The sequence below is a fragment of the Triticum urartu genome, chromosome 3A (genome assembly GCF_056163025.1).
Source record: "Triticum urartu cultivar PI428250 chromosome 3A, HENAU_Tu73, whole genome shotgun sequence".
Classification (NCBI taxonomy): Eukaryota; Viridiplantae; Streptophyta; class Magnoliopsida; order Poales; family Poaceae; genus Triticum; species Triticum urartu.
Window position 1 is genome coordinate 239764545 of NC_141875.1, and position 11879 is coordinate 239776423.

At 43.1% G+C, this 11879-nt stretch overlaps 1 protein-coding gene across 1 annotated transcript; it reads left to right on the forward strand.

Moving 5' to 3' along the window:
* The first annotated feature begins 10216 nt into the window (after positions 1 to 10216).
* LOC147979332 (uncharacterized) lies at positions 10217 to 11139 on the forward strand. Its single transcript, XM_087515157.1, has 3 exons — positions 10217 to 10351; positions 10434 to 10689; positions 10748 to 11139. The coding sequence occupies exons 1-3, from the start codon at positions 10217 to 10219 to the stop codon at positions 11137 to 11139; spliced, it is 783 nt and encodes a 260-aa protein (XP_087371283.1).
* The last annotated feature ends 740 nt before the right edge of the window (positions 11140 to 11879 follow it).

The following is an 11879-nucleotide window of genomic DNA, read 5'->3' on the forward strand; positions in this document are numbered from 1 at the left end:
TGCTGGAAAGACGGGGTCCTGTGATATGAATACTCACTATAGTCATGAAGTACTGCGCTACGACTGGGGTGATGCCCCCTTCCGTTCCCCGCTCTAATCTGGTGCATGACACGTCGACCAGGATGCGGGAACTCCCACATGTCGGCGAAGTACGTAAGAAGGAGCAAAGAATCAAGCGGTATACTAGTACTACTACTCACGTCGGAGGAGTGTGAACCACGGTAGCCCAAGTGAACCAGAAGGCGATAGGCCACAGAAAACAATGTGGTGATATGGCCATAAAAACAATGTGCTACAGTCCAGTCTGTAGCCTGTACAATACTACTCCTCTTCCTCCTCGTATCGGTTCATCGCCATCATACTTTCCCCATTCCCGTGTTTTCAGTATCATGCGAATCAAAGAGGACCTTAGACTGGTTTAGGTCCGGTTGTTTTTTTATCAATGTGTTATGTCTAAAATTTAATGAACGTGCTCCGGTTTCTATGAAAATAATCCGGTTTGCATGTAGTAATTAATTTATTTATTTATTCTTCTGCGGGGGGTTTGCATGTAATTCGCAAGGTCTGGAATGTAAATTACGCCATTAGGGTTGCATATGCTCTGAGTCGTGCATGCACTACGACCCAGATGCTCTATGTCCCACATGTCGGTGAAAGGGAGCACGTGGAAATAGCCTAGGAGTACATATAGGAGGATAAATGCGTGAAAAAATATGTAGTACTACTATGAAGCATAGTTGTAGTTCGAAAAGGAGACCTAAAGTGATGACATGTATAGGTCGCACGCACCCAACTACTGGTACTAGATGTACGACTACTTCTTCCCTAAAAAGAGGTACGAGTACTCAGTACTCCTATTCTGTCAACACGACACCCATCTGACAACAGCGTTGATGCTACAGCTAGCTCTTCTCCCTCGTTTCTCTCTTGGCCGACGCACGGTGGGCAGGGTGGGGATTTGCCGATGGTCGGTTGAAACGTCTCCAACGTATCTATAATTTTTGATTGTTCCATGCTATTATATTATCTGTTTTGGATGTTTAATGTGCTTTATTATAACTTTTTATATAACCGAAATCCCAGTGCAAATTGCTGTTTTTTTTCCTATTTTAGTGTTTTGCAGAAAAGGAATATCAAACGGAATCCAAACGGAATGAAACCTTCGCGAGGATCGTTTTTGGAACAAACGTGATCCAAGAGACTTGGAGTGGACGTCAAGGAAGCAGCGAGGCGGCCGCGAGGTAGGAGGGCGCGCCCCCACCTTCTTCTTTCGCCTATATATACTCTTATACCCTGAAACCTTCGGGGAGAGCCACAAAACACCTTTTCCACCGCCGCAACCTTCTGTACCCGTGAGATCCCATCTTGGGGACTTTTCCGGTGATCTGCCGGTGGGGGATTCGATCACGGAGGGCTTCTACATCAACACCATAGCCTCTCCGATGATGTGTGAGTAGTTTACCACAAACCTTCGGGTCCATAGTTATTAGCTAGATGGCTTCTTCTCTCTCTTTGGATCTCAATACAAACTTCTCCTTAATTTTCTTGGAGATCTATTCGATGTAACTCTTTTTGTGGTGTGTTTGTCGAGATCCGATGAATTGTGGGTTTATGAACTTGATTATCTATGAATATTATTTGATTCTTCTCTGAATTCTTATATGCATGATTTGATATCATTGCAAGTCTCTTCGAATTATTGGTTTAGTTTGGCCAACTAGATTGATCTTTCTTGCAATGGGAGAAGTGCTTAGCTTTGGGTTCAATCTTGCGGTGCTCGATCCCAGTGACAGAAAGGGAAAAAACACGTATTGTATTGTTGCCATCGAGGATAAAAAGATGGGGTTTATATCATATTGCTTGAGTTTATCCCTCTACATCATGTCATCTTGCCTAATGCGTTACTCTGTTCTTATGAACTTAATACTCTAGATGGATGCTGGATAGTGGTCGATGTGTGGAGTAATAGTAGTAGATGCAGAATCGTTTTGGTCTACTTGTCACGGACGTGATGCCTATATTCATCATTGCCTTAGATATCATCATAACTATGCGCTTTTCTATCAATTGCTCGGCATTAATTTGTTCACCCACCGTAATACATGCTATCTTGGGAGAAGCCACTAGTGAAACCTATGGTCACCTGGTCTACTTTACATCATATAAGTTTCCAATCTATAATTCTAGTTTACTATCTATTTTGCAATCTTTATTTTCCAATCTATACAACAAAAATACCAAAAATATTTATCTTATTATCTCTATCACATCTCACTTTCGTAAGTGACCATGAAGGGATTGACAACCCCTTTATCGCATTGGTTGCGAGGATCTTGTTTGTTTGTGCAGGTTGTAGGGGACTTGTGTGTAGTCTCCTACTGGATTGATACCTTGGTTCTCAAAAACTGAGGGAAATACTTACGCTACTTTGCTGCATCACCCTTTCCTGTTCAAGGGAAAACCAACGCATGCTCAAGAGCTAGCAAGAAGGACTTATGGCGCCGTTGCCGGGGAGATCTACGCACAAGTCAAGACATACCAAGTACACATCACAAACTCTTATCCCTCGCATTACATTATTTTCCATTCGCCTTTCGTTTTCCTATCCCCCACTTCACCCTTGCCGTTTTATTCGCCTCTTTTCCGTTCGCCTTATTCCATTCGTCTCTTTTTTCTTGCTTGTCGTGTGTTCGACTGTTAGATCGTTTATTTTTCTATTATGGCTAGTCCTTGTATCACTGTTAGTACTCCCGACCATGAAGTTCTTAATTATAAACAAAGGGAGGGAGAAAATCTAAATGGTGCGTGGTATAGAATTTGCAATGCTCAGAATATATCCACTGGGAAGCAATCTACTTCCGTTCTTCTTCGAAATTTTTATGTAGGCATCACTCCTTGGAACAGATATATTCTTGATACCATTACCTGAGGGAATTTCTTGGGTAGCCATACTTTTGATTCTTATAATGCTATGTTAGATTTGTTTGGCCCACCACCTCTTTTGGTCAATGGAACTATTTTAACTTTGGAACATGTGATGCAAAGGCTTGAAATTATTGAAAATAAAGTTGCCACCGTAGAGTTGGTCGAGAATTTTTCAACATGGATCTAAGGACGGACTTACTCTGGAATTTTTTCGAGAGAAAGAACCCATAGTTAATGAAACGAAGATCAAGATTCTACTAGAATTGATAAACTTGAGGATATTATTACCAACTTAGGGTCTGCCTTTTCTACCGTAAGAAATACTTCAAACCCTCCTACTACCAAAGTTGCCAAGTTTATGTATGTTCCTAAAAATAAGGGTGAATCTTATAGTAAGGAAAATGCGGATCTCAAATCAATAAGTGTTCACCCCAACTTTATCACTATCATTAAGGAACGTTTTTCAACAAATGAATTTCTTGATTTCTTGCCTAGGAGTTTGATCATTAATAAAAAGAAGGAAACTCCTAAGGGTTATAAGTGTTCAATTGAAGAATTGCCTACCAAAGATGACAATACCTAGATCTATTCTTGTTTTTATGCCTAAGTAGGGGCGTTAAACGATGGCGCTTGTTGGGAGGCAACCCAATTTTATTTTGGTTCCTTGCTTTTTATTCCTGTTTAGTAATAAATATATCATCCAGCATCTGGTATGATTGTGTTTTTTATGTTTTAATTAGTGTTTGTGCCAACTAAAGCGTTTAGGATCTTCTTGGATGATTGTTATTTGACCTTACTGAAAAAATAAACAGAAATTATGTGCTCACGAGAATAATTTTCGTTTTTAATCAGAGAACGATAAAATACTGATTCCAACTGCAGCAGTTCAACATACAAATTATTTAGGTTTTCCTAATTTGGTAGAATTTTTGGAGTTACATAAGTATTCGAAACCTACAGATTACTACAGACTGTTCTGTTTTTGACAGATTCTGTTTTTGTGTGTTGTTTGCTTATTTTGATGAATATATGGCTAGTATCAGGGGTTATGAACCATAGAGAAGTTGGAATACAGTAGGTTTAACACAAATATAAATAAAGAATGATTCCATTACAGTACCCTAAGTGGTGATTTGATTTCTTATACTAACGGAGCTCATGAGATTTTCTGTTGAGTTTTGTGTTGTGAACTTTTCAAGTTTTTGGGTAAAGAATTAATAGATTTTGGAACAAGGAGTGGCAAGAGCCTAAGCTTGGGGATGCCCAAGGCACCCCAAGGTAAAATCCAAGAACAACCAAAAGCCTAAGCTTGGGGATGCCCCGGAAGGCATCCCCTCTTTCGTCTTCGTCTATCGGTAACTTTACTTGATGCTATATTTTTATTCACCACATGATATGTGTTTTGCTTGGAGCGTCTTGTATGTTTTGAGTATTTGCTTTTTAGTTTACCACAATCATCCTTGCTGTACACACCTTTTGGGAGAGACACACATGAATAGGAATTTATTAGAATACTCTATGTGCTTCACTTTTGAGCTAGATAATTTTGCTCTAGTGCTTCACTTATATTTTTAGAGCACGGTGGTGGTTTTATTTTGTAGAAATTATTGATCTCTCATGATTCACTTATATTATTTTGAGAGTCTTTTAGAACAGCATGGTAATTTTCTTTGGCTATAAAATTAGTCCTAATATGATAGGCATTCAAGATGGGTATGATAAAAACTTTCATATAGAGTGCATTGAATACTATGTTTCTTGATAGATGTTTTGAGATATAAAGGTGGTAATGTTAGAGTCGTGCTAGTTGGGCAATTGTGAAATGGAGAAATACTTGTGTTAAAGTTGGCAAATCCCGTAGCATGCACGTATGGTAAACGTTGCGTGACAAATTTGAAGCATGGGGTGTTCTTTGAGTGCTTTCCTTATGATTTGTGGTCGGGGACGAGCGATGGTCTTTTCCTACCAATCTATCCCTCTAGGGGCATGCGTAGTAGTACTTTTCTTCAAGGGCTAATAAACTTTTGCAATACTTATATGAGTTATTTATGACTAATGTGAATCCATGGACCATACGCACTCTCACCTTTCCGCAATTTGCTAGCCTCTACGGTACCGTGCATTGCCCTTTCTCGCCTTGAGAGTTGGTGCAAACTTCGCCGGTGCATCCAAACCCCGTGATATGATACACTCTATCACACATAAGCCTCCTTATATCTTCCTCAAAACAGACACCATACCTAGCTATTATGGCATTTCCGTAGCCATTCCGAGATATATTGCCATGCAACTTTCCACCGTCCTGTTTATTATGACACGCTCCATCATTGTCATATTTCTTTGCATGATCATGTAGGTGACATCATATTTTTGGAAAAGCCACTTTCATAATTCTTTCATACATGTCGCTCTTGATTCATCGCATATCCTAGTACACCACCGGAGGCATTCACATAGAGTCATATTTTTGTTCTAGTATCGAGTTGTAACATTGAGTTATGAGTAAATAAAAGTGTGATGATCATCATTACTAGAGCATTGTCCCATGTGAGTAAATCAAATAAAAAAGATGCCAAAGAAGGCCAAATAAAAAAAGAGGCCAAAGAAGCCCAAATAAAAAAAGAGAGAAAAAGAGAGAAAAAGAGAGAAGGGACAATGTTACTGTCCTTTTTCCACACTTGTGCTTCAAAATAGCACCATGGTCTTCATGATAGAGAGTTTCCTACTTTGTCACTTTCGTATACTAGTGGGAATTTTTCATTATAGAACTTGTCTTGTATATTCCAACGATGGGCTTCCTCAAAATGCCCTAGGTCTTCGTGAGAAAGCAAGTTGTATGCACACCCACTTAGTTTCTTTTGATGAGCTTTCATACACTTATAGCTCTAGTGCATCGGTTGCATGGAAATCCCTACTCCTCGCATTGGCATCAATTGATGGGCATCTCCATAGCCCGTTGATTAGCCACGTCAATGTGAGACTTTCTCCTTTTTGTCTTCTCACATAACCCCCATCATCGTATACTATTCCACCTATAGTGCTATATCGATGGCTTGCGCTCATGTATTGCGTAAGGGTTCAAAAGGCTGAAGCGCGTTAAAAAGTATGAACCAATTGCTCGGCTTGTCATCGGGGTTATGCATGAGGGGTGCATTTTGTGTGACAAAAATGAAGCATGGACAAACTATATGATTTTGTAGGGATAAGCTTTCTTTGGCTATGTTTTTTTGATAAGACATAATTGCTTGGTTAGCATACTTGAAGTATTACTATTTTTTGTCAATATTAAACTTTTATCTTGAATCTTTTGGATCTGAACATTCATGCCACAATAAAGAGAATTACATTGAAATTATGTTAGGGAGCATTCCACATCAAAAATTCTGTTTTTATCATTTACCTACTCGAGGACGAGCATGAATTAAGCTTGGGGATGCTTGATACGTTTCCAACGTATCTATAATTTTTGATTGTTCCATGATATTATATTATCTGTTTTGGATGTTTAATGGGCTTTATTATACCTTTTTATAATTTTTTTTGGACTAACCTATTAACCAAAAGCCCAGTGCAAATTGCTGTTTTTTTGCCTATTTCAATGTTTCGCAGAAAAGGAATATCAAACGGAATCCAAACTGAATGAAACCTTCGCGAGGATCGTTTTTGGAACAAACATGATCCAGGAGACTTGGAGTGGACGTCAAGGAAGCAGCGAGGCGGCCATGAGGTAGGAGGAAGCGCCCAGGGGGGCCAGGCGCCCCCCTCCCCACCCTCATGGGCCCCTCGCAGCTCCACCGACCTACTTCTTTCGCCTATATATACTCTTATACCCTGAAACCTTCGGGGAGAGCCACAAAACACCTTTTCCACCACTGCAACCTTCTGTACCCGTGAGATCCCATCTTGGGGCCTTTTCCGGCGATCTGCCGGTGGGGGATTCGATCACGGAGGGCTTCTACATCAACACCATAGCCTCTCCGATGATGTGTGAGTAGTTTACCACAAACCTTCAGGTCCATAGTTATTAGCTAGATGGCTTCTTCTCTCTCTTTGGATCTCAATACAAAGTTCTCCTTAATTTTCTTGGAGATCTATTCGATGTAACTCTTTTTGTGGTGTGTTTGTCGAGATCCAATGAATTGTGGGTTTATGAACTTGATTATCTATGAATATTATTTGATTCTTCTCTGAATTCTTATATGCATGATTTGATATCTTTGCAAGTCTCTTCGAATTATCAGTTTAGTTTGGCCAACTAGATTGATCTTTCTTGCAATGGGAGAAGTGCTTAGCTTTGGGTTCAATCTTGCGGTGCTCGATCCCAGTGACAGAAATGGAAAAAACACGTATTGTATTGTTGCCATCGAGGATAAAAAGATGGGGTTTATATCATATTGCTTGAGTTTATCCCTCTACATCAGGTCATCTTGTCTAATGCGTTACTCTGTTCTTATGAACTTAATACTCTAGATGGATCCTGGATAGTGGTCGATGTGTGGAGTAATAGTAGTAGATGCAGAATCGTTTCGGTCTACTTGTCACGGACGTGATGCCTATATTCATGATCATTGCCTTAGATATCATCATAACTATGTGCTTTTCTATCAATGCTCGGCAGTAATTTGTTCACCCACCGTAATACATGCTATCTTGAGAGAAGCCACTAGTGAAACCTATGGTCACCGGGTCTACTTTGCATCATATAAGTTTCCAATCTACAATTATAGTTTACTATCTATTTTGCAATCTTTATTTTCCAATCTATACCACAAAAATACCAAAAATATTTATCTTATTATCTCTATCAGATATCACTTTCGTAAGTGACCGTGAAGGGATTGACAACCCCTTTATCGCGTTGGTTGCGAGGTTCTTGTTTGTTTGTGCAGGTTCCAGGGGACTTGCGTGTAGTCTCCTACTGGATTGATTCCTTGGTTCTCAAAAACTGATGGAAATACTTACGCTACTTTGCTGCATCACCCTTTCCTCTTCAAGGGAAAACCAACGCATGCTCAAGAGGTAGCATCGGTTTGCTCAACTGTGGCCCCACCTCACGATGAGAATGTTATGACTAGAATAAAAATGACATACACTAATAAAAGATTATAGCTAGAAGGCAATGAAGTGCTAGTTACAGGAGGCAAGAAGAAAGATGCATCCATCGACAACTTCCACCTCCTCGACTCAGGGCGTCGGCCCACCGAACGGCAGCTAAGTAGAAGTGGCTTTCGTGTCCAGGTCGACGTGCTTCTGAATAATGGTGTCCAAAGATTCCAGCCACTAGAAGAAGGCCAACGTCTTTCTGTCGTCGCTGGCCTTGTATTGGCCTATCTAGATGATTTCCTCATAGATGTGGATGTGCAGCTCGATGGTTTCTTGCATGACGAGGTGATGTGCGATGAGCGCGGCCTCGATGTGCACATTCTTCGTCGCGACCTCTGGCAGCTGCAAGGCCACCGGTGCTTCAAAGAGTTCGTCACCTAGGAGACCGATGAGGGTGGCAGGCAACGAGGAGCCTGGGCGCGCAGGCTGGAGTAGTACGGCAAGATCGTCCACGCGCTTCTTGACGGCGGTGAAACTACGGATGGAGTCGACCATCATCTGGCACATGCGAGAGGTGAAGCCTGCATCGACGAGGGCTATGACACCGACGGTCGCCGGCATCGTCTGGAAACACTGCGCGGTGTAGGGCCGCATGTCGGCGTCTTGGACGACCTAGCACAGCCGACTACCGCACGCGTCCATTGACGCCATGGGTGCTTGTGGCTTCTGGTCACTTGGTCTTGGTCTTGGTCTTGGATTGGAGTGGGCAGTATTGCGCAGAGACTAGCAGTAGATGGATTGGAGTGGTGGGGCGCCTTTATATGAGAGTCCAAACTGTGTTGCATTCACATCGTGCTGGCTCCATTCCGCTTCTCCAATTACTTACTCCTACCTCTGCATGCTAATTGAATGCAGAGGCATCATTGACCATTCAACGTTTCGGGAACCGCTACCCTCTGCGTTGTTGGCATTCATGTCGTATCAATGTAAATGTGTGTCAAAAAGAGACTAGTCCGTAGTAGTATACTCAATATTGTGCACCGTGACCAAGGTGGAGAGTAAACGAGAAAACTACGTGTTTATTTACGGTGTAGATTCACTTGTTGAAATATCTAGAACGGCAAATACTCCTTTCTGGTTTACAGGGCTATACTAGCAAGTACTACAATAGTGGGCTTATAGCCTGCTTACATAACAATTTTGTCTCATGCAAGAGCCTGGCTATATGCGTGCTCCAAGGCTCCGCACCACACCCCACCCCTACACAAAGACTGCCACGCGAGCGTTCGCAACTGCCACCTTCGGGTTGCGCTTGTCTCTTCGCCTCTTCGAGAAGACGAACAATGATGTCACTACTTCTATAATATCGAATCAACTGCTGCATGTCCATCCACCGCGTGCGGGAGGGATAGGTTGTTGTAGTAAGCAAAATCCTGTCCTCGTCTGCAAGCCACCATGCGCATGGGCGAGGGGGAAGGCGTGTAGTAGTAAAATCAAGCTTCTCCTCGTTGTATGAGTTGACGCGACACATCATAGCACTGGCCCCACATGCTTGCCTCTAAACTTGGCTAAAAGACCCGCGGTGTACAATAGATTTGCTGCAACCTCTAACATTTACCCCACCACAAATTAAAATATATATTCATGTCTTGAACAGATGAGCATGCAATCTACAATCACTAGGATGACAGGTAGGGCCAGAAGATTATTTTAATGAAAAATTGTTTCGAGACGGCCTCATAGCATGGATCCGAACCAAACGATTTTAAGCTTAGAGGCACGGTACATGCTATCCTAGACTACTCTACACATGAAACTGCCACATGAGCATCCGGGTTGCTTGGCTCTTCGCCTCTTCGAAAAGTCGAACAATAATGGTACTACTGCAGTGGAGTCTTACAGTATGCTTCTGGCCATTTGACACCGAATGAACTGCTGCATGTCCACCGCGTGCGGGAGGGAGAGCGTGTAGAGAAAGCTTCTCATATTCCTGCGAGCCACCATGCTCATGGGCGAGGGAGTGGGTGTTGTAATCAAACTTCTCGTTGTTGTACGAGTTGACGCAACACATCAAAGCAGTGCACTCGATATATTTCAATAATTTGCGTTTATCGATGCATTAATTACAATGCATGCATCCATGCCGTGACTTTCCTTTTGATACTTGCATGTGTTGATTTAATGCACCTTGAAGAAGTATGAATATCTGACGGTAATGCTTTGTAATGCCCCGGTCCTAAAGTGAGAGATGGCTGTGCACGAGGAGGGTGATATCATGCCGATGGAACAGGACCCGACAATGGAGCTCTCTATGGTCTCTATGGACCTCACCTTGCTCCACTACACCTTGTGCCTCCGCCCCTTGAAGCCTCCAGTGTATGAGGTTCGAGTACACCTTTTTCGTTCGGCTAATCAAGCAAGGTGCAGGTTTCTTGATTGATGTGCTATTCGATTGATTTGTGAAGTGCAAGGGAGGGCACCTGGCCTACACAGACTGCCACGGCAAGTGCCCCGGGAACCAGCGACAGTGCCAGAAGTGCGAGCACGGTGGTGGCTTCGACATGCTGAACACGACGATGGACACCGTCCTCTCCTCGGTGAGGGTGGAGTGCCCGCATGAAGGTTGTGGGTTCTACGTCACTTACCACAAGCTTGCTGATCACCAGAGCGTGTGTCCGCTCATGCCCTGCAAATGCGCCATGCCCGTCTGTGGCTACGAAGGCCTGCTGCCAGCACTCTCCCACCACATCTGCACCGTGCATCCCATGCTTGTGCACAGGATCAAGTACGACAAAGGCGCTCGAGCTACAAGTGCCACTGTCGGAGCCACAGCTCTTGCTGTTCGCGGAGGAGGACAACCTCACATTTTTCTTGGTGGGTGGCGTGCTCAACATCGACTCACCTATCGCTGTGTCGGTCATCTGGATCAGAGCAGGGGCATCCCCATTGCCGCACTATGTTGCCAAGCTGTGGGCGAATGACCTGCCAGGGGAGCCCAAATGCAGGACCAACGCCATCAAGGTGGAAATGGAGGTGACAAGCAGCAAGGATCCCGATGACGTCGCTGTGCAGAAGCTGACCTACTTCGCAGTTCCGCCCAAGCTGCTGGCCGGGGCTGGGTTGTCGAGGACGGTGTCCCTCCAAATTCAGATTAACAAGCTCACCTCCTAAATGATTCTATAGTGCCTTCTGTTTATCTTAGTAATATGCTAATATCGGGGTTAGCTTGGTCTACTTTAGCTTAAGAGATGGTGGGTTTTGGTGGGGATGCAGCAATTACTTCGACATCAGATGAGGAGTTAAAGTAATTTCCAACAGTTGAATGGATATTTTGTGTCTGTTAGATATAATGATCCTTGGGTAAGAAGTATAACAGCTTATATGCTTGTTTGTTCAGGAAGTGTTGCACACTTGTGCGAGTTGACGCGACACATCATAGTAGTACTACTAGTAGTACTCCCTCCGATCCTAATTTCTCTGTGTATAAGTCGAGGCGCATATACCAAGGAGGGCCTGGTTGTGTCTATACTTGGATAACTCACCCGACTGCGCACCTGGCAGATGAAGCTCGTGTCGTGTTGGTGTCGTGTGCGGCCTGCACATTAACCACAACCTCGCGCCTCCAGCTTAGCCTCCGCGTTTTAAACTTCTCAATCTCAAGGCCAAGGAGCAACGGGAAACCTATGATAGATCCATTCAAATGGTTGAGAACACTACAATTCATAGCTACAGATGCATGTCTGAGAGAGGATGAGTGCGTGCATGCACCTCTTCTCTTCCTGTATAATGTACAAAACTCAGAGTTCAAGTGTATGTGGGTTGCATCGACCTAGGGAGCTAGAGATGGTGCGTGCGAGAAGTCCCAAGAGATAGGTATGTGCATGGGAAAGAGGGAGAGAGATGATATGTGT

Excerpts from the sequence above, each read along its gene's own strand:
- LOC147979332 (XM_087515157.1), top strand. The coding sequence starts at position 10,217 with ATGGCTGTGCACGAGGAGGGTGATATCATGCCGATGGAACAGGACCCG. Across the intron at positions 10,352-10,433 it reads TGAAGCCTCCAGTGTATGAG|TGCAAGGGAGGGCACCTGGC; the intron begins GTTCGAGTACAC and ends TGATTTGTGAAG. Across the intron at positions 10,690-10,747 it reads GCCCGTCTGTGGCTACGAAG|GATCAAGTACGACAAAGGCG; the intron begins GCCTGCTGCCAG and ends GCTTGTGCACAG.